Genomic DNA, 25,618 nt, shown 5'->3' with positions numbered 1-25,618 from the left:
ATCCTTTGGCTGAGTTGTATCCTGCGCTTCTGGGGGTCTGGCTCCAGATGGGCCACCACACTGCTCAGCTCTGGGACCTCATGTCAATGGGGCCCCCTGGAGTTGTGCGGGGACAGGCTGCCCAGCCACAGCGGAGGCCCTGTTGTCATGGTAACCACTGTCTCCCTGACTCCCTGGTACAGCATCGTCATCACCAATAATAAATCATGGGGTACCTGTCCCAGGCACGGCTCCACTTCGAACATTTAAAAAAAAAGGTGCCAAGACCGTCCTGTTTCCCACCCACCTTGTTTCCTGGTCTTCTGTGACCAGAGCAGACCTGTGGGAGAGGGAAGGAGTTTCAGCATTATTTGTGTATTTTTGGGAGCCCTGGCCTTTGGCTGTGAGTCCCATGAGGGCCAACATGGCTTCGTCTTCATTTGGTACAAAGTAAGTGTCAGTCCATGTCTGCTGCGTAACAAATAAGCCAGGACAGGCAGTCACGGGGAGACCGGCCGAGGCCCTTCACTAATGCAAAGTTAAACCACTGATGTTGCTTAGGGTCCACCAGGCTCAAGAAGGCTGAACCCACCCACGGGGACTTGCACAAAGGTCACCAGCTGGAACCTTCATCTGAGAACTCGGTCTCTCAGACGCATTAGCTGCCCGTGGGCCCCGTGCTTGGCCTGTGCTGGATGCAGGTAGGGCAGGAGGAGGGGATGGTCCCTAGATGCAGCCACTGCCCTTAGGGAGCTCAAGGGCAGGACAAGGAGGGTATGACGAGGGTCAAATGCAGAGAGGACAGGTGGGAGGGGCGTCCAGAGGTGAGAGCGAGGGGCCGAGCCAGGCTGTGTCTGTCTGCACACCCCGGGGCCAGGCCTGAAGGACTTGCAATAGATATGTGCTGGATTTAAAAAAAAGAAGAGAGGAGGAGTCGAATGGGAGCAACCGCTTAATGGGTACAGAGTGTCCTTTTGGGGTGATGGAATGTTCTGGAACTAGGAGGTGCCGGTCGCACAGCATCACAAATGCACTAAATGCCACCAAATTGTGCACTTTAAAATGGCTCATTGCACGTTATGTGAATTTCGCCTCCATAAAAAAATAATAAATGAGTGAGGAAGGCCCAGGAGGAGAAGGGAAGAGGCCGGGGGCAGGCTGCTCATAGAACTTTCTCCAACGATGGACGCGTTCTGTGTCCATGCTGTCAGCGCAGGAGCGCCGAGCCCCCAACATGTGGCAAGTGGGGCCAACGAGCTGACTTTTAAATTTTATTCAGTGTTGATTAGTTTAAATTTAAATGGCGGCCCCGTGTGGGGCAGCTCAGGGCTGCGGGGAGAGGACTCAACACTGAGCATTTAGGATGGAGCGGGCGCCGTGCCGGCTGATCATCCCCGCGTCCTCATTTTATCATCACGATGACATCGGGATCACGGAAACACGGTGACATCGTGACCATGCTGATTGGACCTTCTGGGGCCTCGGCAGCCCCTGGGGTGGTAGCCCTGTGGTCCCCTGCCTGTTTACCTGTCCTCAGCCGGCGCCGCCTCTGGCTTCTCCTCAGACCTGGGCAGGACGAACTCCGGCTGCGGCCTGGCGCTGGGGACAGAGAGAGGACGGGGGATGACAGGCCGGCCTGGACCGCGGGGCTCTCCCGGGTCACAGGGTTTTGCTGCCCCCGGGAGGCGCTGGGCCCCAGGGGGTTAGTGAAGACAGGGGCGGCTGGAGGAAGGGGGAGGGAGCAGGGACGGGGGGACTGGGGAGGGAGACCCTGCACCATTGCTCAGGAGCGGTTATCTCAGCTTATCGCCGAGAGGCGTCTATGCTCTTCCTCTGTGGATGGTGTCACCCCGGTGCCGTGATTCCCGAAGTGGGGGCACCTGCCTGTGCTGTTTGTCCCTCTATTCCCGTCCCTAGTGAAGGCCTGGGGGGAGGGAGTAACTCAGGGAGAGAGAGAGAGAGACAGTGAGACAGAGACAGAGACAGAAACAGTGAGACAGAGACAGAGAGACAGAGACACAGAGAGAGAGATGCAGAGAGACAGAGACAGAGAGAGACAGAGACAAGGAGATACAGAGACAGAGAGACAGAGGCAAGGAGAGACAGAGACAGAGAGAGACAGAGACAGAAAGAGATAGAGACAGAGCAAGATAAAGACAGAGAGACAGAGAGAGACAGGGACAGAGAGACACAGAGAGAGACAGACAGAGACAGAGGAGGAAGGAAGGGAGAAAAAGAAAGAAGACGGACAGACCTTACCACCTCACACCCATCAGGATGGCGACTATCATACAAACAGACAATAACAAGCGACGGTGAGGACGTGGAGAAATTGGAACCCGCGTGCGCTGTTGGTGGGAATGGAAAATGGTGCAGCCACCGGGGAAAACAGTCTGGCAATTCCTCAACAAATTAAAAGTAGAACTACCATATGATCCAGCAATCCCGCTGCTGGGTCTACACCCAAAAGAAGTGAAAGCAGGGACTCAAATGGATGTTTGCACACCTGTGTTCACAGCAGCGTGATTCACAGTAGACAAAAGGTGGAAACACCCCAAATGTCCATCGATGGATGATGGATACACACAATGTGTCCATCCACACAATGGAATATTACTCAGCCGTGAAAAGGAAGGAGATTCTGACGCCTGCTCCAACGTGGATGGACCTTGAGGACATGACGCGGAGTGACATGAGCCAGACACAGAAGGACAGACACTGTGTGATCCCCTCACAGGAGGCCCCTAGAGGAGTCACATCACAGAGACAGAAAGTAGATGGTGGGGCCAGGGGCTGGGGGAGGGGAGGGGAGTCAGTGTTTCCTGGGGACAGAGTCTCAGCTTGGGGAAATGGAAAGTTCTGGAGACAGATGGTGGGGATGGCTACACAACAAAGTGAATGTGCTTCATGCCACTGAGCTGTGCTCTAAAATAGTTATGATGGTCAATTTTATGTTATGTGTATTTTAACACAATAAAAAGTTAAAAAATAAAGAAAGACAGAGTGGAAGGAATAGAGGGGAGAGGAGGGAGGGCAGGGAGAGAAGAGAGCGGAGGGGAGAAGGAAAAATCCCCGAACGGCATGGGATGGTGAGTCCTACCCGCCCTGCAGCCTCACCTCCCTCCCTGCGTCCACGGCTCATCGGGCCCTCTGTCATCATCAAATGACTCTGTGAAGCTGCCATAGTTTTGCTCATTATGTGTCTCATCTGCCAACATCACGCTCCCTGCTCTGGGACCTCACCGAGTGAGTGTTTTCCCCACTCGGTGAGGCGTCCCTCTCCTTTGCCATTTGAGGAACCTTCTGGACCATGCCTCTGTCTTATTACCTCTGTCTCCCCCAACGCTGGCCCTGGGCCTCGCAATAATACAGGCTTTTGACCCACTGAAAGCCCGAACTCTCTCACAGACTTGCTGTGTGGCTCTGAGCAGGTGCCTTGCCCTCTCTGAGCCTTGGATTCTCATGGTTATGCCACTAATGAAAAATGAGCCAAAAAGATGGGTGTGTTGGGATTGAGTAAGGAGTCGTGTTCCCTCCCTGTAAAGGGAGAACTGAATACAATCCTGGTTACTGTTATTAGTCTGTATGGAGCCAACATCTTTGCCAAGTGGCAAAATTGCTGCCATTGCTCCGGAGTTCTCACAATGACTCCCAAGGTGGCTGTGAACTTTCTCCTTGCCTAATGTCACCTGTGACTAAATGGGCGAGCCTGGATTCAAACCCAGGTCTGACTCTGAGCCCTCGAGAGAAGGGCAGGGCCTCGAGCCATGTGCGTGCATGTCACGGGTCCCTGCTGAGCCGAAGCCACAGGTCGCCCCTCCAGGGGGCCCGGCTCAGTGCCAGCCCCGCCCCGGCCCTGACACGAGCCCTCTGCACAGACCTCTCTCTCCTGGCCCTGAGCCTCTCCTCTTCGTACCTGGAAGAGAGAAGAAAGAGAATGTCACACGCAGCCCTCCTTTCCCTTTGGGAATTCCCTTCCCTCTGGGAACAGAGACACAATCTGGTTGTCACATCGGAACCCACGCCAGGCTGTAGAGCAGACAGTACAGCCAGAGCTGACAGTCCGATGCTCTTTTTTTATGTTCCCTGCAGCTGCTTTGCAAGCCCCCCCCCCCCGGTCGGGGAATTTCTGTTTTGTTGGCATATTCCAGCATCTGGCGTAGACCCAACTCGACGTTGAGATATTTTTTGCCCAAATCAGCATCAGCGATTGGACAGTGCCGTTATAAAGCAAGGCCCTCACTGATGTGGGTTGGTCTACACACCCTTCCATCAGGGCAAAGTTTTTCTGTAAAGGGCCAGAGTGAGTATTTTCGGCTTTGCAGGCCCGTCTCAGTTGCAACGACTCAATTCGGTTGTAGCTCGAAAGCAGCTATCGATGCTCCATCAATGGATGTGCATGGCTGTGTGCCAATAAAACTTTATTTATAACAACAAGCCGGGGGCCGGGGCTTGCTGGCCCCTGATCTAATCTCACCTGTGCTTCTTTTACTGCATTTCCTTCTGTTCTGCTGCTTGCCCGTCACATCTGGTTCCTGGCAGCTGTGTTCAGCTGAGCAGGAAGGTGAGGAGCCCGGGGGCGTTGGGGATGGAGGCGGGGTGGGGGAGCTCACCCCCACAGGGCCACTTACTGAAGCACGCAGTCCGGGATCTGCACGTGCTCCATGGGGATGAGCTGCTCCAGGTCTTCCAAGCTGTGCACGTATTGGATCTTGTTGATGAACTTGACGCTGGCGGGAGGGGGAGGAGCGAGACGTGAGAAATCCGGCCCTCAGGTGGCACCCAGGGCCAGAAGGAGAGATGGCAGACCGGGATGCACGCACACCCTATTCCGGGATGCCCTGAGCATCTTCACTCCAAGTTTTCTCCCTGCCCAGTGCCAGCCTCCCCCCCGGGCCCCAGTGGTCCGGACAGAGCAGAAGCGGGGTCTTCCTTTGCAAGAAGGATCCTGAACTGTGCGTCCCGCCCCAGTCCCTGCTGAGCTGAGGAACTTATTTGAAGGAAGCAGAGAAGCGAGAGAGTCTACCAGACTCCAGACTGTTTCCCCATCCTCCCTAGGAATCGCTTCTCTGTGTTAATTTTCCAAGAATGCCTCCCGGCTCTATCGTCCCTGCCTGGGGCACCAATAGTCATTTGGGCACAAGAAGGGGGCACGTGGGACTTTGATCCACTCTATTCTTTCTGTCCAAACCCAGACTCAGGCTGTCTGTTACCATGAGGTGCCTGGTCACCAGCACGTTGAACTCACCATTATTTTTAATTTTTATTTATTTTATTTTTTTGCCCCCAAAGCCCCAGTAGATAGTTGTATGTCATAGCTGCACATCCTTCTAGTTGCTGTATGTGGGACGCGGCCTCAGCATGGCCGGACAAGCGGTGTGTCGGTGCACCCCCGGGATCTGAACCCAGGCCGCCAGCAGCAGAGCGTGCGCACTTAACCGCCAAGCCACGGGGCCGGCCCATCACCATTATTTTTAAAAAAAGCAACTTAAACCTAATTTGGGTGATATGTACAATCAACCTTTTTCAAGGTCAAATAAATTTTTCTAATGATGAGAACTATAAGGCCAAGAGAATAGAACAGTACATTACATAATAAAATAATCAAGTCACAATAAAAAAAAAATGGCAGATACAGCCAAAAGTCTGCAAGAAGTTTTGGATCTATTTTTAGAGATTAGGGAAAAATTTGGCTCGAGCTTTCTGGCATCCGAAAGTCTGCAGCGTCTATAAGGGAAAAATAAACCAGTCACTCAGCAGAAGGCCAGGGGTAACTGATTAGGGAATGGCAGAGATGTTTTCCATGGAGAGTCGCAAAGCGGCCACGTGCCCTGGAATGAGCCACTCCAACTGCTTACGCACAGTTAAAGCTTATTTTTTTAATTGAAAAAAAAAAAAAACAGAATTATCCTTGGGGCATGAGGTCTTCCTCCAGTTGGCGTGACAGAAGAGTGGACAGGCAATGAATTTCAGACAGACAGGCAGGAATCCCGTCCCCACCCCTCTCATCAGGGCTGTCCACACGCTACCCGAATGTGTCCAGGTCCGAGGGTGGCCCGATCTGCTGTGGTAGGTGGGTTTTTTATGGTACACAGAGCCGACACCGGCTGCTCTGAGCGCTGGGCTATAAATACAGGCGAAGTTCACATCCTGACTCTCATGATGCTGCGGTAACATCCGCCTCGCCCATCCCTGGAAACTGGTACCCAGGTCTCCACAGTGACGATATTCTGTCTGCCTGTGAGCCCAGCCTTCTGTCTCAGGGGGAGGGAGAATTCTCCAGTCCAGGGCAAGGCACAGTCCCAATGGTTTAGACCATCACAGAACACACAGGGCTTTTCTCTGAGTTACAGTCATAGAACCTCAGGACTGGATCACAGCTCAGAATCAGCCCCCAGTTCCCTCGGCTGCTGAATGGGGAGGCTCACTTTTCTCCCCGCCCCCGTACCCCCTTCCTGTTTCTTTGAAAGTTCAAAACAAGACCCTCAAAATTCGCCATGGGAAAAGAAACCAAAAGTGAAGGAGTGATCAGCATTCAAGGCAAATTTAAGTTCTCGAATTATGGGACAGCAAGGACGGAACGCAGTTCCGTTAGGCTGAAATGTGTAGGAAAAGGCGGGTTCATCGTTAGCACAAATGATCCATAATTAGTGTATTATTTGCCTGATTTTGCTCCTATGCAAATATTTTAGGGTGCTTAGGAGTCCTCCAATACAGAGCATCTGAGGTCACCTCCTTGCAAATCGTTCACGCAGTGAGCGTCTTTCGAGGCAAATTTCACCCTTGTCTCAACTCGTCACAGGTCCTTAATTGGGAATGTGGAAATAAAGGATCTTGATTCAATTCAATGTTTTGAAATAAATTAAATGTGCATTCAGTTTTATCTGATTGACTAGGGCGTTTAACGACGCCTAATTTTGTTTTAACTGATCTGTTTGTCTGAGTGCTTCTATATCATGCAGGAAAGGATGAATTCAGCAGGTCTGCAGTGTTGGAACCCTGCACGGTGCAAAGAAAGAACTGGCTCTGGACACTCTAGGGAGGTGACCTGTCAGCCCTTGGAATGTCCTGCCTGGTGACAGTGTCCTGGGTGACCTGGGGCCCTGAGGGCTGCCCCATAGTCTCCACTAAGGACGTGATCTATGGTGGGGGACTCAGGCCACCTTGTATCAGTTTGGCCTCTGGAGTGGCTGGAGAGTAACTGAGGTCAGCCATGTGTGTACCCATCCTTGTGGCTCAGCCCCATTGAACACCCTGGACACCAAGGCGAGTTTCCTCGGTGGCAGTCCCTCTTACGTGTTGTCACACGTCCTGCAGGGAAAATTAAGGGCTTTTGCTGCAACTCCACTGGGAGCGGACAGCTGGAAGCCCACTCTGTTCTCTCCTGGACCTCTCTATGCACCTTAATCCTTTGTCGATTTTAATCTTCACCGTTTCGCTGTAATAAACTGTAACCGTGAGTATAACGGCTTCTCTGAGTTCTGTGAGTCCTTTTCTTGAATCATTGAATCTGAGAGTGGTCTCAGGCACCCCCAAAGCACACATGTATTGGTTCCTTGCATTATTGGCCGGGAGAGGGTTAGACGATCCTGTTGTCCTAGTGGCCCCCTCACGGATTCTGAAGTGGCTGGAGCTGGGCTCTCATCTGGGGGAGTGTAATGGGCTAATGACTTTGCTGTGTGACTCTGGGTGAGTTCCTTGACTTTTCTGAGCCTCCGTTTCCCCATCTATGAAATGGGCGTGATAACAAGAACCTCTCAGGGTCCTGGTTGTAAAAGTTAAAATGTATCAACATTCAATATGAGAGAGCTGGTTGTTGTTACATTTCTCGTGTCTGTTACTTAATAACAATACGTATCATTTAAAACTGCTTAAAGCAACAATGTATATTCATCATAGAGAAGCTGAAAGATACAGAGTAAAAAAAAAGACACACAACAGCCCCCATGGGTATCTGGGTGCAGGTTCCAGTCTCTCACCTGATGAAAGGCCGAGAGATGGCCAGCACGGTGCGAATGAACCAGGACGGGTGGACGATGATCAAGGACTTCAGGTTTTTCCGCAATCTGCGTGGGGAGGCAGAGGAAAAAAGATGGGATCCGGGGTCTGTACTCCCAGGGGGCTCCATCATTATCTCCGTTTCCCAGGGAGGAGGTGGAGGCTCTGCAAAGCTGGGCCCCCTCTCAGGGTTCGTGGGAGGCGGAGCTGACGTCAGGTCCCTTCTGTCTCTTAATTTAGAGTCTGAGCTTGTGACCGTGTAGCCACCCCGCCTCCCATTCCTGGAAGATTTTCTGGGGCGCCCCGGTTCTGAGCACCTGTCATGGTCGTGTTGAATTGCATCCCCCTGAATTCATATGTTCAAGTCCCGACCCCAGGACCTCAGGATGGGACCTTATTTGGAAATAGGGTCCTTGCAGGATTAATTAGTTAAAGTGAGGTCATATGTGGCACGGTGGCCCTAATCCAATATGACTGGTGTCCTTATAAAAAGGGGACATTTGGACACAGAAGCACAGGGAGAAGCCATGTGAAAATGGAGGCGGAGATGGGGTGATGCTTCTACAAGCCCAGGAACGCCAAGGATGGCCAGGGACCCCCAGAAACTGGGAGAGCGTGGGACAGATTCTCCCTCGGCCTCAGAAGGAGACAGCCCTGCCAACACCTTGATCTCGGACTCTGGCCTCCAGAGCTGGGAGAAGATAAATGCCTGGTGGTCCCTCGCACCCCGCGGTGGTCCCTCAGGCCCCCCCGCTCACCTCCTGTCGATCATCTGGTAACACTTCTTCAGCCAGCCAATGCCGGGCATCCTCCGCCGGGGGGTGGCCCCGTTCAGGTAGACGATCATGTAATCCTCCGCCACCAGGAGCTCCAAACTGCTGATGACGTATCTGGTCACCGGGCCCAGAGGACAGGGGACACGGCCGGTGGGGCCCAGAGTTAGCAAGCCCCAGTTCTCGGCACCGAACACCTGCGTCGCCCGCCCTCTTGAACAGGCACCCACAGTGGACGGTCCACCGCACTGGACCTCAGGAGACCCTGCCCCTTCCTGAGTGATTCCAGAAAAATCCTTTCCCCTCTCAGCCTCTACTTCCCCATCTGTAAGTTGGGGAGACTGAGCTCCCTGAAGTCCCAGGCCACTTCCTGCCCCGACCTTCCACGGGTACCTCCTCCTCCTCTGAGCCCCCTGGCACCCCAGCCCTGCTGGGTTAGACGGAAATCTTTATAATCACGACAATATAAGAGTAAGCATGATTTCCTGGGCTGCTGCTCCTGCCTGCTGCGTGCTTTATATGTCTATTCTGTCTGTCATCATAAAACTGTGCCTGTGTGTCCTTGGGCAAGCGACTTAACCTCTCTGGGCCTCAGGCTCTGTACCTGTAGAATGCGAGACAATGGTGCCTGCCCATAGGGCCGTGGGGAGGGTGGAATGCGTTACCACATAGGAAGCACCCAGCCTCGGGCTGCCCTATAGTAAACGCCCAGTAAATGACAGTGACCACAATGATGGGGCCCGGTGGGCGAGCAGGGCACTCAGAACGAGGTCTGCTGGCGGCCCAGCCCTTCCCCACCCGACGTGGCTCCTGCAGCCTGGTCCAGCCCATCCAGCAGGGACGGAGGAGGCGGACACTTACAGGAAGAGGTTCTCCATGATGTAATGGTAGTCCGGGGAGCTGCTGTCTGGGAGGAAGCAGGCAGCGAAGACAATGATGGCGTTGAGACCTTCGCCGTAGTACCCTGGGGACAGGCGGCCAGTGAGGGGCCCCAGGCAGAGACGGGCAGAGCTCTCTCCAAGCTCCAAGCGCTGAGCCTCACTGTGCTCTGCCCCAGGCACCCACCTCGTCGCCAGCCAGCCCTTCCCACTGCCCCATCTCTGCCATTGATGGGGAACACCAGCCACCCCGTAGGCACCCCTGGTCCATGCTTCATCCCCATGCAAGTTTCATCCCCATCCACCAAGAGATGAAGGCTTAACATCTCTGTGGCTCAGAAGAAGAGACCGAGGTTCAGAAAGGACCACTGACAGGCCTTCAGTGGCCCAGCTGGTGCCAGAAGGGGGCCTGAGGAGTGTGGTCTCACCTCCGTGGGTCACCACCCTCATGTAGGGCCGGATCATGTGCAGGTCGATGCGGTGTTCCTGCTCTCCGATGATGACCGTCCGCCACAGGCGCCCATTGGCTGCACTGCCATCCTCAGCCGCACCATCCCCAAACAGATCCGCGCTGTCCCCGGGCATGTTCTTGGCGGCCGCCACGGGGGTGTCGTCTGGAAGCAGGCCCCGGGGGAGTGGAAGGGTCGCCTGAGTCGGGCATCTCGGCCCGTCCTCCCGCTCAATCTCCCTCTCCCACCTCCCTTTGCTGCCTGTGGCCTCGTGGCCCGCACCTCCCTCCCCAGGCCACGGGCCAAACCACGCACCCCCCACTTTGCCAACCACAGTGTTCGGATGGGGGCTGCTGGGAGAAATGGTGGGTCTGGGAGTCGGAAAGTCATGCCCAAATCATAATTTGTTTTTTTTTTTCAAGCCACGGAACATGGGAGAGTGCTCGGGGTGGAAGTCAGGCAGTCAACCTGGGTAGAGCCCATTTCTGCCAATGACCTGCTGTGTGGCCTTGCACACATTCTGTCCCTCTCTGGGCTTCTCAGGGGCCAGCTGCTCAGGCCCCAAATGCAGGCGTCACTGTCACTTCTTGTTCTCTCTCTATGCCTTCCTCTGCCGCCCAGCCAGGGCTGCAGCTCTCCTATCCCCGAGGCCGCCCAGCCTCCTCCCCGTGTCCCTGCCTCCAATCCCCCAGAGCCCGCTCTCCCCAGGCTGCAGCGCGGAGCATCGCCAGCCTCAGATGGGAAATTAATCAGGTCGCTCCCACTTTGGTTCCCCACCAGACTGGGAATGAAAGCCCGGCTCTTGGAGCCGCCTCCTAGGGCCGCGTGATGGGCCCTGTGTGATCCGCCCTGCCTCCCTCTCTCCCCTCAGCCCCCGCCCGGCTCCCTCTAGCCCCCCATACACTCCAAGCTCATGGGGGGGGCCTTTCCAACCCATGTTCTCGCCTCGGGATGTGGGTGCAAATAACACCCACCCGGCGAGGCCTGTCCTGAGAGCCCCCTCTCTCCTCCCACCCAGTTACCCCAGCCCGGGGTCTCCTCTCGGCATTAGTGACGTTGGGGCCGGGTCACTCTCTCTGTGGGGCCGTCCTGGGCACTAAGGGGTGTTGAGCAGCACCCCAGGCCCCACCCACTCTATGCCAGGAGCTCCCCCAGTGTGACAACCACAGATGTCCCCAGACATGGCCCAGTTTTCCCTGCAGGGGGCACAATCGCCCCCCAGGTGACCCTCCTCCGTCCCATCACCTCCTCATTTTCCTCCCAGCATCGACGAGCAGCTGCAGTCACCTTGAGCACATCTGCGTGGTTATCTAGCGTGTCTGTGTGTCTTTCTGCCATGCGTGCGGGTAGGGGCCTCTATTCCTGACACATCCCTGCCACATCCCCGCATCTCCAGCAAGCCCTGGGGTAGATGCCCCACAGATACTTGTGGAATCGGTTAGAGGCACTTCCTTTCGGTCTCGATCGCCTGTGAGAATCGGATGAAAGCTACATCCCCCAGGAAAATCCACGCCTCCACGAGCAAAATGTGCGTGGGGTCCCAGGGCGGACAGACCCTCCCGGGCTGTCCTGACCGGAGTCTATGGGGGTGCAGGGACGGCCCTGGTGAGCTGGGGTCCTATGTGGGGGTGGGGCAGGCGCCGTGAGCGACCCTCAGCCTCACCTTCCCACTCCAGCTCGTTGCCGTTCCCCAGGAACTCCAGCGAGTCCGTCTCGTCGGGGGTCTCGATGTCGTCCACGTTGATGTCCAGGTCGTCAGGGGTGTCCAGGAAGTCATCAGAGAGCAGGGAGCCCTCGCTCTGGTCCAGCGAGATGTTGATCTCGGGGGCCACGAGCGTCTTCCGCTTACGATGGGCTCCGTTGAAGTTTAGCGTGTTGGGCGGGGCTGTGGGGACAGGAAACAGAAAAAACAAACAAACAAACAAAACAGGGGCTTTTTCTTTCTTTTGCCCAGTCTCCATTTCCTGACCTGGCCCAGGGTTCAAAGCCAGACATCGCTGCTTCGTGACCCTGCAGCGCCCCCTCCCTCTCTGAGCTTGACTTAGTTTTACCATCTGCAAAATGGGACTCATAGGAGGTGAGCCGGGTCAAGGTGGCACGGATGACTGCTTCCTCCTAAGACTCTTAGCCTGGACTCTGGTCTCCCAGAAAAAGGTGGTTTCTCCTCCTGGGCTGCCCCCAAGGGGTCAGAGCCCATCTGATAGCCAGCTGAGCAGAGCTGGCCCCCGGTTTTACGTGTGATAGTAAGACAAAGTGTCAACATGACACTTCTCCCTGGTGGGGAAGCAAGGCATCAGAAATGCCACCACGTCGGCCTGGAGGACACAGCATTGAGCCAAAGAGGATTATTCTCCAGCCTTAAAATCTAACGGGATTTGCCCTAAAAAAAAAAAAATCTAATGGAATTTGCCCTGCCAAGTTTCAGGCTTCCTGGGACCCATGATCCTTTTTTCCTTCCAATTTCTCCCCTTCAGAATAAGAATATCCACCCCATGCTTCTCCCACCATCCTATTTTGGAAGCAGATAACTTGTCTGGTCTCACAGGTTCACAGCTGGAGAGGACGAATCACACCTGAGTCATTTCTTCTGAAGGCCTTCAACTAATTAGATGTGGCCCACTCACGTTATGGAGGACAATCTGCTTTACTGGGAGTCTACTGATTTAAATGTAAACGTCATCTAAAAAATACTCTGGGAAGAAACATCTAGAATAGTGTTTGACCACATATCTGGGTACTGTGGCCCAGCCACGTGGACACATAAAATTAACCATCTCAAGGGCTTGAACTTAATCCCATCTGCAAAGTCCCCTTGCCATGTGAGGGGACAGTCACGGGTTTCAGGAATCAGGATCTGGATATCTTTGGGGCCGTTACTCGGCCAGCCACACCTAGGAAGTGGGGTACTGGTATTACACACCCCTCATTTTACAGAAGCAGGAGATGGAGGCCCAGAGGGGGGAAGGGACTTGCCCAACGTCACCCTGCAGGGAAGTGACACTACCAGACAGAGCCCACGTGCTCAGAAGAATGGCTGGTACTCTAGATGACCAACCATCCTGATCGGCTCCAGAAAACTGGGATGAGCTGGTCCCCCGACCTGGCCCATGAGCACAGTGTGGGGCAGGGGTGGGCAGAGCTGGCTCTCACTGCTGTGTGACCTCAAGAATGTGGCCGTCCCTCTCTGGTCAGTCTTTCCCCTGTCGGGTGGGCACTGTGATGGGCTGCATAGGGGACGTGCGGACAGAGCCGGGGGCCCCCAGCAGGATTCTGTGAGGAGATGCCATCGAGGGCAATACATATTCGGGGTAGCTCCCTTGGCCGCCCGGGACCCCCTGTCCCCAAAGTCTGGGGCTTTGGAGCCTCAGAACCATGTGCCTTCCTGAGCCCTCCCAGGGCTGACTTTGTGCCTGGTACCCCCTGCACACTTTCCACATATCACCTTATTTAATCCTTGCACGCCTCTTCTGCAGGAGGCTCACTACCTCTATGTAGTAGATGAGAAATTGGAGACACAGAGAAGCTGAGCAACCCGCTCAAGGGTGCACAGCACCACTGTGTGCAGACTTCATGACGGCGCCCACACGTCTCTCACTCACCACGGCCGCTTTCCCTGCGGGCCTCGGAGCAGAACCTCCCTCCCTGACATTCCCCCCAGGAGGCACGGCCTCTGACATTTCTACGGTTACAGCCCCTGGCAGAGCCGAGACCTGGAAACAGCACGCCATTCTGCACTTGTGCAAACTTACAGGCCGTGTCTTCTGCGGGGCTGCCGAGGGAGTCCGTCCCCGTCTCCTCCGGGAGCGGCCTGGGGACCCAGCCGGAGTGGACGTCAGCCACCAGGCACGGCAGCGCCAGCCACGGGAGCATGAAATTCACACAAAACCACAGCAACAAATCCGTTTAGTTCTGGGGAATCACTGGGGCAAAGCATTTCTGTTCATTAGAACAGAAAATCCTAAAACACCAGCGCTGGAGGGCTCCCTTCCGATCATCTAATGCATATTAACCCTTTTTCTTTTTCTTTTTTGTGAGGGAGATCAGCCCTGAGCTAACATCCGTGCCAATCCTCCTCTTTTTGCTGAGGAAGACCAGCTCTGAGCTAACATCTATTGCCAATCCTCCTCCTTTTTTTTCCCCCAAAGCCCCAGTAGATAGTTGTATGTCTTAGCTGCACATCCTTCTAGTTGCTGTATGTGGGACGTGGCCTCAGCATGGCTGGAGAAGCGGTGCGTCGGTGCGCGCCCAGGATCCGAACCGGGGCCACCGGAAGCAGAGCGCAAGCACTCAACCGCTAAGCCACGGGGCCGGCCCCATTAACCCTTTTTCTTTTTGGCTGGGGAAAGCGGAAGCCCAGAGAGACGAAGGGCCTTGTCCAGTGTGACACAGTTTTACGCAGAAGATAAGCAGCATCCATCATGAGGGGACCCCACAGAGCGCGGTCTCCATGAATGGTTCCTATGAAAGGCAGCAGGAAGCTGCCAAATGAACACCACGGAAAGAGCTCTCCAACACTGGGACAGTTCGAGCCACAAAATTAATTACGGAGTATCGGATTGCAAGCCAAAGTATAACATAAAATGTCCATGAGTCCATACGGATATAAATAAATGATTGAATGAATAAATAAATAGGGGAGAAGAGACAAATTTCCTGTAGGGAAGAATTCCAAATAATGTCTGTGGACCCTCCGTCCTTAAAGAGATGGAGAAACCTGCCCGGTCATTGGGTGTGTGCTCTGCAGAGGGACTTCCTTCCAGAGCTCAGCACGGAAGGGGGAAAGAGCGCTTACGGAAATCTGAATCCTGTGTGAGCTTCAGTTAATATAATGTATCACTGTTGGGTCCATTAATTGTAACAAACATGCCAGACTAAGAGGATGTTAATCATAGGAGAAGCCCGGTGCTCCGGATGTGGAAACTTTCTGTAACATTCTTGCAACTTTTCTGTAAATCTAAAACTTATAAAAAGTAAAGTTTAAAAAAAAAATTTTTTTTAAAGAAATGCAGCCGGCTATGCACTAGCGCCTCTTGGTTGCTTGGCTGGGAGCATGGATTTGCAAAATAAGACCCGTCTCTCTGGCACTGCCCAGACGCTTTTGGAGCGACAGCTCGCGCTGCCTGAGTTTGCCCAGCGCTGTGCTCCTTTGCTCCCCGGGAAAGATGCGATTCCAGGCAGGACGCTCTGCAGCCACTGGGGCTGTCAGGGGCTCCGGACGCAGGGAAGCGCTGTGATTCGTGCCTGCAACTCAGCAGAGCCGGCTCCGAGGAGGGGAGCTGTTTAGATACAGACGGCTGGCAGAATGCTCCTTCCCTCCCTTTTCAAAACGATTTACTTCCTCGCCTCCGTTCCTCCTAGGACATGAGCTGGCACCCTCTGCAGGGTGAAATCTATCCACGCTTCTTCCTTTGCCGTCCTCCCATCTTTCTCCCATACACCGTGCATCGAACGTTCTTTGAGTAGTGGCTACCTTCCAGGTGCATTGGAGGGTCTTGGAAGCAAAGGGTGAATCGGAGGTCAAAGGCCAAAACAGAGCAGAGGCCCAAAAGAAATGAAGACATTCGTCCAGGGGCCGGCCCCGTGGCTTAGCGGTTAAGTGCGCTCGCTCCGCTGCTGGCGACCTGGGTTCGGATCCCGGGCGCGCACCGACGCACCGCTTCTCCGGCCATGCTGAGGCCGCGTCCCACATACAGCAAGTAGAAGGATGTGCAGCTATGACATACAACTATCTACTGGGGCTTTGGGGAAAAAATAAATACATAAATAATAAAAAAAGACATTCGTCCACATGAAAACTCGGATGTTCATGGTGACACGATTCATAGTAGCAAAAAGTGGAAACAACCCAGATGTCCATCAACTGATGAATGGATAAGCAAAATGTGGTCCAGCCACACACTGGACTATTACTCAGCCATGAAAAGGAGTGAAGCCCTGACACAGCCACACCGTGGATGGACCTTGAACACGCGACGCTCAGTGAGAGAACCAGACACAGAAGGACACACGGTGTGTGATCCCATTGATGTGAAGTGTCCAGAACAGGCGCATCCACAGACAGAACGTGGGTTCGTGCTTGTCAGGGGCTGGGGAGGGGGATGAGGAGTGACTGCTGATGGCGACGGGGTTTCATTTAGGGGTGATGGAATGTTCTGGAACTAGATAGAAGTGATGGCTGCACAACATTGTGAATGCACCAAATGCCACTGAATTGTGCATTTAAAATGGTTAATTTTATGTGATGTGAATTTCCCCTCAATTAAAAAAAGCAAGCTTTAAATTAAGTCGGAAGGTTTTAAAGAGACAGACGGGGCTGGAGAGTCCACTTATAAGCCCATTTCATGTACCCGCTTCTCTGTCCCTCTCATCTGTAGCTGCCACCCCTGTTCCCAACACGGGCAGGGAGTCCGGTAACTCTTGAATAAGTCCAGGGTCCCAGACCACAGGAAGCACACTGCCCACTTGCAGGGTGACCCCCAAATTGCAGACTGACGGCTGAAGCATCACCTCTAGTTTTGTTCTGCCCACACAGCATTTAAAAACATTTTTAATTTGCCGTCAAATCAGAGCTGTGACACAAAAAGTCTGCATTTCTGTCTTTTCTTGAATCAGGTCTGCCCTTCACGAGTGGTGACAACCACCAAGAGCTGACTGTCGGTCACCCCTGCTCACCCGGGGGTCAGGGTGTCCTTCTGGTTCCTTCTCTTACTTAGCTGCCTGCCCTGTGCCCGTCCGCCTGAGGCTGCAATTCCTGTTCTAGAATCAGCTAGAATCATGTTACCCTGTGGACGGGGCGTTCACTGTGTGCCAGGCTGGAATGTTCGCGGCATGATCTTATTTGCTCCTCACAGCAACCCTCTGAGGCAGGTGGAAACCCATTTCGCAGAGGAGGAAACTGAGGCTGGGCTAGGAGACACAGCCGGGAGGTTGAACCGTTCACGGCGGCAGAGCTGATTCCATCACTGCCCTCTACTGCCCCCTTGTGCCCGGCCAGCACATGTGCACTGACCCCAATAGGAACAACCAGGTAGAAACCCGCTGGCCCGGGGAGCCCCCGCCTCCCTAGCCAGGGGCCCCCTGGGGGTCCTGTCCAGCCACCAGCTCCCCCCGTCGGAGGAAAACTGTGCTGTTTGGAGCGGCGCTGGCTTCAGTTCCCATTAGGATGCGATTCAGCCTCCCAACCGCGGACAGTCCCCGTAGACCCTATGTGGGCTGCTAATCTAGCGGACTGTCGCCCCGCTGCTGCCAAAATGTCACGGCAGGGAAAGCGTCTCAGCTGCTTGGCGCAGACTGGGAAACTGAGGAACGTGCGGGAAACGGTGCGGATGCCCGAGAGAGACCGGGAGCAGACCCCGCTGGGCCGCTCTGCAGCTCGGTGTGTCTCGACCGTGCCCTTCCTTCTCTGAGCCTCAGTTTTCCTCATCAGTAAAATGGGAACACTGCTAGTACCTCCTTTCTGTTCATTTAACAGATACACAGCAGGTGTCTGGGCTCTGGGATACGCATTGTGCCAAATAAGACGGGGCAGGGTCCCAGCGTGGAGGGGTTGTGGGCAGTTCTGTGCCAACTCGGCCAAACTACGGTCCCCAATTATTGATCAAACGCCAGTCGAGGTGTTGCTGTGAATGCTTTCGGTGGCTGTGGTTCAAATCTACAGTCCGCTGACTTTAAGTAAAAGAGACTATTTGTGACACTGTGGGTGGACCGCACGCAGCAGAAAAGCCCTAAGATTTTCCTGAGGAAGATGAGATTCTGCCTCAACACAGCAGCCTCGACTCCTGCCCGACTCTCCAGCCTGCCCTGTGGATTTCAGACTCGCCAACCCCCACAGCCGTGTAAGCCAATTCCTTGGAACAAATCACATATATATATATATAATGTACACAACCATATCTACAAAATAATGTATACAAATAAACGATAATATATCTATATTATATATAAAATATACATAATTGTGTGTAATTGTATATGCATGATACCAATAAATACAAGAGTATTGTACTATTACATATGAATTACTATATATAGTAATGAGCATTATATACAAATATACATTATATATATATGTTACATGTATATAATGAGAACCTGCTGGTTCTGTTTCTTTGAAGAACGCTGACTGATACAAGAGGGAGGGAATGTAACAATCGAGGAAACAGATGAGCAAAGCAGATGGCGATGTTGGCAACAAAGAAAATAAGATGGAGGAGGAGGAGGGGGAGGGGAAAATCGCGGGGTGGTCAGGGGAGGCCTCTTGGAGGACGTGGCTTTTGAGTGGAGACCCGAAAGCAAGAGGTTGGTGGGGGAAGGGCATTCCAGACGGGAGGCACAGCAGGGGCAAAGGGCCTGAGGCCGACACAAGCTTGGTGGGTTCTAGGAAGCGGTCAGAAAGCAGGTGGGATACCAGGAGCAGAGAGCGCAATGGGGGAGGGGGAGGGGAGGGAGGATGAGGGAGGGGGGAGGCAGGGCCAGGGGGAGGGCTGTCGTGGAGGGGTTGGCAGCTGGCACGGCCCCCAGAAGGCAGTGAAGGTTCCATAACTCCTCACGATTGTGCTGATCTGGAGAAGCTGACTCAGCGGGACTCCAGGCTCCACGGAAGGGGCGCCCAAACTTCCCGACACAGGACCGCAATTACCCCACCCGCCGGTCCCCGGGGCTGCGGCTTCCAAGCCCAGGCGAGACCCAGCTGTTTCCCCAAGTCCCAGGAAGACCCCAGACTCTGCAGCGCTGAAGCCCCTCCACCAACTCCACGTGGATCCAGGTGGCTCCCTGCTTTGCTCTCAGTCTGCGATGGACAATGCACGTAAAAAGTGGGGTCCCCTTAATAACCAAGGCGTACGGAGTGGCTTCATCCTTTTGTGGTGGGGTGAGATGTGTCCCCCCAGAAATCCTAACCCCCGGGACCTGGGAATGGGACCTCTTTGGAAATAGGGTGATTGCAGATGTGACGAAGGTAAGAGGAGGGCGTCCTGGATTAAGGGGGGCCCTAAATCCGTGAGCGCTGTGTTTATAAGAAGAAGGACATTTGGACACAGACAAACAGGGAGACGGCCATGTGAAGACAGAGGTTGAGACTGGAGGGATGCGTCTACCAGCCAAGGAGCGCCAAGGATGGCTGGCCACACCAGGAGCTGGAAGAGGCAGGAAGGATCCGCCCCTAGAGCCTTCAGAGGGAGTGTGGTCCTGCTGACACCTTGAGTTCAGACTTCTGGCCTCCCGAATGTGAAAGGATACATTTCTGTTGTTTTGGGCCACGCAGGTTGTGGTACTTTGTTATAGCAACCCCAAGATACTCACGCAGCCTCTCAGTGTGAAATCTGAATCTCTCCCCTGGGCATCCCTTGAGGATGTGGCATCTATGAACCCTTCAACCTCATAGCGGTGATGTGGCTGGGCTCTCGTACTGCAGCCCCTATCGTGCCAACATCTTCTCTGCCCCAGTGCCTTTGCACGTCTGCTCCCTCTGTCTCAAGTATGGCTTCCTGCTTTCTTTGCCTGGGAAGCTTGCTCAGCCTTTAAGGCTGAATCAGTGTCTTCCAGAAGGCCCTGTCTGGGCCTGACCTCCACCCCTCCCCTGCACTCTCCCTCAGAACCCTCCATGAGCGAGCGCTGAGTCCGTGGTTCTGTGGGCTAATTGCTTGCTTCCTGGGCAGCCTGTGAGACCTTGAAGGGGAAGAAACACCTCTTTCTACTTCGCTTTGGTGAGTCACAGGCCTGGCCATCAGAGAAGCAGCCCTCAGCAAAGGTTTGTTGAAGAAAGGATTGTACGAGGGCACATTATGTAAATGGGGGGAAGGCTAAAATCTGGAAATGCCCGTCACCCTGAAGCAGCTCTGTGATTGCAACAGTTCTGGCTTCAGAGGTGGCTCCTGGATCCAATTCTACCCTCAGATCCTAGCCTCTGGCTTAAGGTTACTCATGCTGTGAAACAAGGGAATTTAGAATAAACTGCAGGCCCCAGGACCTTTGACCATGCTCCTGTCTCCCAACCTGTGCTCCAAGGACTCATGGGCATGAAGCTTGGGCCGTGCTGCCTCGATCTCCCCTCTGGGGCCACCCAGCCTCTATTTCTGTCTGACCACAGCCACTTCTGGTGCATGGTAACAGCAAACACTCTTTCAGGGCATAAGTAGGCTTTTCCAAGGCTGGGCGAACCACGTTGGGGCTTAGCAATATGATGCCTGCAAAGTTAAGCCAAGGGAACCAGAGAGGGAACTTCTGAGAGGCATAAAAAATTATTTTCGGCAACTTTGGTGGTTTAGATGCTCAGATAAATCTGCCCTTTTTTCTTCCCTGCAGTTTCTGGCACCTCTGTCCACTCATCTTGCTCGCATCTCCCCCAACACCATTGCCTCTCGGCCGGGTCAGAAGGCCTGGGGGAGCAAGCAGGACCACGGACAGCGGCACCACAGCCCCCACCCCTCCACCCCCAGCAGTCTGCCCATCTTTGCAAAAAGGATGTTCCAGACTGGATTATGGCCCCCCAAATTCATGTGTTGAAGGCCCAACCCCCAACATGACTGTATTTGGAGATCGGGTCTTCAGGAGGCAATTAAGGTTAAATGAGGTCATGAGGGTGGGGCCCTGACCTCAGGACGGTGGTCTTATAAGAAATGGGAGAATCAACCATTCAAAGAGACTTATGCAACCCATGTTCACTGCAGCATTATTCACAATAGCCAAGACGTGGAAGCCACCCAAGTGCCCATCGAATGATGAACGGGTAAAGAAGATGTCGTACATAAACACAATGGAATACTACTCAGCCATGAAAAAGACAAAATCGTCCCATTTTCAACAACAGAATCGTCCCATGGATGGACCTGGAGGGTAGGATGTTAAATGAACTAAGCCAGACAGAGAAAGACAAATACTGCATGATTTCACTCAAATGTGGAAGATAAACAAACACAGGGACAAAGAGAACAGATTAGTGGTTACCAGAGGGGAAGGGGGTCAGGAGGGTGGGAAAAAGGGGTAAAGGGGCGCGTATGTATAGTGATGGGTAAAAATTAGAGTATGGGTGGTGAGCAGGATGCAGTCTATACAGAAACTGACAAATAATAATGCACACCTGAAATCATACAATGTTATAAACCATTATGACCTCAATAAAATAATTGGAAAAAAGAAAAGAGGGAGAGACGTGAGAGATCTCTGTCTCTCTGCACGCAAGCACAGAGGCGAGGCCATGTGAGGACCCAGCGAGAAGGCGGCCGTCTACAAGCCGGGCAGAGTGCCCTGCTCACACCTTGATCTTGGGCTTCTAGCCTCCAGAACCGCGAGAGAAGAAATGTGCGTTCTTTAAGCTGCCCATCTGTGATGCTGTTAGGGCCACCGAGCTGAGCAAGACAGAGGAGGGGACAGGAAGAGATGAGCCCGGCACGGCTGGAGCACAGGAAAGAGAGAAGGCTGGGCTGAGGAGGGCAGAAGGCACCGAGGCTGGTCAGAGCCCCCGTCGCTTCTCGCCCCGAGCTCGTGGCTCCCCCACGACATTTTTTAGGACTGCTGAGCTGGGCAACACAAAATGCACTCTGTGCGTGCGTTTGGCTGCAGGAGAGAGAATGCACCAGCATGCTCTGTGCAGAGATGGAGAGATGCAAATAGGGGCTGAGTACATAAATGGAGAGAGACAGAGACAGAGAGACAGAGGGGAGAGATGGAGGAGGAAGGGAGAGAGAGAATGATGGATAAAGCCAGGGGAGTAAAATGACAACAGTTGGTGAATCTGAGCAAAGGTTTACAAGTATTTAGGACGGTAGCAGAATGAAAAGTTACAAACAAACAAAACCCACAGTCACTTGGTTGTGAAGGGAAGAGCAGGCTGAGGCACCAGTCACACATCTAACCCTGCACCTGCCTCTCCTTAGCTGTGAGACCCTGGCCAAGCCCTTCCCCGCCCTGGTCCTCAGTTTCCCCCCTTGGCTTTCCTTCAGTCCCTCGACCTGCTTCTGCTGGCCTCAGGACATTTGCACGTGCTGCTCTTTCTGCTTGGGAAGCTCAGCCCCTACCCCCAGCCTCTTTCCGCTGTTCATCCTCTTTCATCCTTCACAGTGCAGTCAGCACCTCCCCCAACCTCCCCAACCCGGTCAGACCCCACCCAGCACTCTCCAGGCACCAAGAACCCAGCTACAATTTCACATCGGGTTGTGAGGTTGTAAAGGGATGGTCTCTGCCCCAGACTGTGAGCGCCCCATGAGGGCGGCCGTCTTGTTCTCCGCGTGTCCTCAGCATCTTGCCCAGGGCCTGGCATACAGTCGGTGCATATCGTGAGAATGAACGAATGGAAAAAGTGAGGCAGCGAGATAGATGGTCTCCAGGCTGCCCTCAGCTCTGGCTCCACAGGAATCTGCAGAAGGGCAGGACGTGAAGAAAGACGCTGCAAAATAGTGGCAGCAGGATGACACCCCCGGGGAAGCTCAAAGACGCCCCGGGAACGGATCACCGAGCTGGAAGGAATAGAATCATGGGTTGTGTGGCATCAGACAGAGGGGCTTATGTTGAGATGCAGCTGGACGCTGCCTCAAGGAGCCGCACCCACTTCTTCCAGAACGAGGGAGACAGAAGCCTTGGCTTCTCACAGGCCCGCAGCCGGGGCTGCACAGCGGGGCCTCTATCCTGCAGACACTGCACTACTGAGAAGGGAAAGGAATCTTCCACAGCTGGAAAAAGGCACTTGAAATTCCCGTGTGCAGCTGCCCCACCAGGCTGGGGAGAGGGGATATCTTTTAAAACATGGGGAGGGGCAGAAAGAAGGAAGTAGAGTGAGCAAGATACCAGCTGACACGAATACCACTGAGGGCGCCAATTTATTTGGGCAACCTGCATCTTTCAGACAGCCCATCTCTCGCCTCGCCCCACGCGCCTCACCGAGTTCTCACGACAGCCTCGCGAGCGAGGGATTATTGTTCCTATTTTACAGATAGGAAAACCGAGGCACAAAGATGCTCAAACAGTTGCGAGCAAGCCCGTCAGGGAATGGGATCTGGACCCACAGGCGTCTGGTTCCAAAGCTCGCACCCTTTTAACTCCGCTGTGCGACTCGAAATAAATTCAGAGCGTTCCTAACCACATCAGGAGTCCCTTGCTAAAAAACGAGCCTTAATTTGTCCAAACTGCCAAGTCTGGGCTTCACGAGACCCCTTGCCACATATCCAGGCATCAGACTCCTTAGATTGAGTTGAAGAGAAAGACTTGTGGGAGGGCGTGTGACAAGGAGGGAAGATTCTAAAGGGGAAAGTACAGGAAGTTAGCAGCCATGAACTGGCCATCTCTTTCCCGAAATACTCGTATCTCTGAAGATAAACCCCCGCGGGCAACGGTACCGGGCAGACAAGAGATTCTCGGCTATTCTGAGAATGGGCACCACTGGCTATAAAGAACCACAAGTGTGTGTGCAAAATGTGGGTTTGCACTACTAGATTCAGGGGAGGGCTGAATTCAGATTCAGATGAGGGGGGGACGCCCTTGACACCACAGCTTCACCTGGACACGATCGACAGGGAGCTCAGACCTCCGTCCCTCTGACGATTCTTTCAGATGGTCATGTAACTAACTCCCGGGCGTCAGCTCCTGGGAGAAACTCCTTGATTAAAAGAGGCGGGAGACCAGCGGTTGTATCTGGCCGACGACTTGGGGCAGCCTGCGCTGACAACACTTTTTCTTACCCAATGCCTCGCCAGAGGAGAAAATAGAGAAAGAGAGACACGCCTCGTGGCTCATGCGTCTCAGAAGCGAATGCACACAGCTTCCTTCCTACATGATTTTTTTTTTTTGTGGTGAGGAAGATCAGCCCTGTGCTAACATCTGCCAATCCTCCTCTTTTTTTTTTTTTTTTTGCTGAGGAAGACTGGCCCTGGGCTAACATCCGTGCCCATCTTCCTCCACTTTATATTGGACGCCGCCACAGCATGGCTTGACAAGCGGTGTGTCAGTGTGCGCCCGGGATCCAAACCGGCGAACCCTGGGCCACCCCAGCGGAGCGCGTGCACTTAACCTCTTGCACCACCGGGCCGGCCCCCCTACACGATTTTTTATTCCTACAGTGACCATCACTCAATATCTATTGAGCGCCCACTGTATACCTCGTGCTGGCGTAGAGCAGGGATCAAACCAAAGGTCCCTGCTCTCTCGGGTTCCATGGTGTGGAAACAGTCTATAAACAAGGCAAGTATGTAAAATATTTAGCATATTAGACTGTACGAGTCTCCTAGGGCTGCTGTAACAATTTATCACAAACACAGTGGCTTAAAACAACGCAAATGTATTCTCTTGTGATTCTAGAGGCCGGAAGTAAGTCTGAACTCAGTTTCACTGCGCTAAGATCAAGGTGTGGGCAGAACTGGTTCCTTCTGGAGGCTCCAGGGGAGAATCCTTTCCTGCCTTTTCCAGCTTCCAGAGGCGCCGCGTCCCTTGGCTCGTGGCCCCTTCCTTCTGTGACTCCCATCTGTGACTTCTGTCATCACAGCTGCTCCCTCTGTCGTCAAATCTCCCGCTGCCTCCCTCTTAGAAGGACCCCTGTGAGGACACTGAGGATCCCCCTGGATAATCCAGGATCCTCTCCCCATTTTAGGATCCTTAACTCAACCATATCCACAAAGTACCTTCTGCCATGTAAGGGAATGTTCTTAGGTTCCGGGGATTAGGATGTGGATATCTTTGGGGGCCATTATTCAGGAACAGGGGAGGGGATAGTGAAGGGGCCAGGGGGTCCTTTCTGAGAAGAGACCTGAAGGAGGTGAGGGAGGCATGAGTGTCTGGGGAAGAGCATTCCGGGCAGAGGGAACAGCCAGCGCGGTGTCTGACATTCAGAGCCAGCCGGGCACAGCGAAGGAACGGGAAGGCAGACGCTGGAGGGGCATAAAGGGGGCAGACAGTGATGGTAGAAGAAACAGGCGGAGGCTGAACCCCGGATTTTCCGCGGGTCAGGCATTTGCCCCAATATTCTCATGGTAATGCAGGTGAGAATATTATCATAGTCCATGACATGGTTTTAGAAGAAGGTTTAGAATTCTTAAAATAGTGTAGGAATGGGAGATTTTTTGGCTCTTTGGCGGGAGGAGGGGGAGAATCAATCTGAAGTAATTTGGCAAATACTCATCACGTGCCTAGGCCAGTCAACTGCGGGGGGCGTCTCTGCACCCCACTTGGGAGAAGCATCAGGCCCACTCCCTCCAAGGCCAACATGGAGACTGGGAAGCTCTACCTTGGAAGAGCTTCATCCTGCCATTTGTCCTTCACATCCACGTTTTCCATCCTCAGCGTGGCTTCCGTGGTCCCCATGGGAGCGGGGAAGGGGCGCCGACTTGGAGCAGAAATAAACCTGAAGGAAAGCCACGGACGGAGGTTTTATTGGACAATCATCATAATAACAACCCCCCACGTACGCATAGCACGTCAGATTGCTCTGCAAAAAGCTCTCACGTCCATGGTCTTGAATCACTGCCCAGTCCCATGAGGCTTGTTCATTTCACAGATGAGAAAACAGAGGCATGGAGAGCTGAGAACACCCACATGGGTCTGGAGTTTGAACTGTGAG

At 53.7% G+C, this 25,618-nt stretch overlaps 1 protein-coding gene across 1 annotated transcript; it reads right to left on the bottom strand.

Moving 5' to 3' along the window:
* Positions 1-1,502: 1,502 nt before the first annotated feature.
* On the bottom strand, positions 1,503-25,390 carry ATCAY (ATCAY kinesin light chain interacting caytaxin). Its single transcript, XM_058537592.1, has 10 exons — positions 25,286-25,390; positions 13,827-13,885; positions 11,741-11,962; positions 10,057-10,242; positions 9,612-9,714; positions 8,736-8,867; positions 7,959-8,045; positions 4,611-4,709; positions 3,860-3,895; positions 1,503-1,578 (listed from the first exon to the last, which is right to left on the bottom strand). Exons 1-10 carry the CDS (start codon positions 25,360-25,362, stop codon positions 1,503-1,505), a joined length of 1,077 nt encoding a protein of 358 aa, XP_058393575.1. The 5' UTR covers positions 25,363-25,390.
* Positions 25,391-25,618: the final 228 nt, after the last annotated feature.

Source organism: Diceros bicornis, unplaced genomic scaffold (assembly GCF_020826845.1).
Source record: "Diceros bicornis minor isolate mBicDic1 unplaced genomic scaffold, mDicBic1.mat.cur scaffold_67_ctg1, whole genome shotgun sequence".
Lineage (NCBI taxonomy): Eukaryota > Metazoa > Chordata > Mammalia > Perissodactyla > Rhinocerotidae > Diceros > Diceros bicornis.
Note: the sequence above shows the minus strand (reverse complement) of the source record. Positions and strands in the feature narration are given on the sequence as shown.

Coding starts and splice junctions, on each gene's coding strand:
- ATCAY (XM_058537592.1), bottom strand. CDS start 25,362: ATGGGGACCACGGAAGCCACGCTGAGGATGGAAAACGTGGATGTGAAG. Junction 9,715..10,056: donor GAGGGTGGTGACCCACGGAG/GTGAGACCACAC, acceptor GCCTGTCCCCAG/GGTACTACGGCGAAGGTCTC. Junction 3,896..4,610: donor ATCCCGGACTGCGTGCTTCA/GTAAGTGGCCCT, acceptor TCTCTCTTCCAG/GTACGAAGAGGAGAGGCTCA.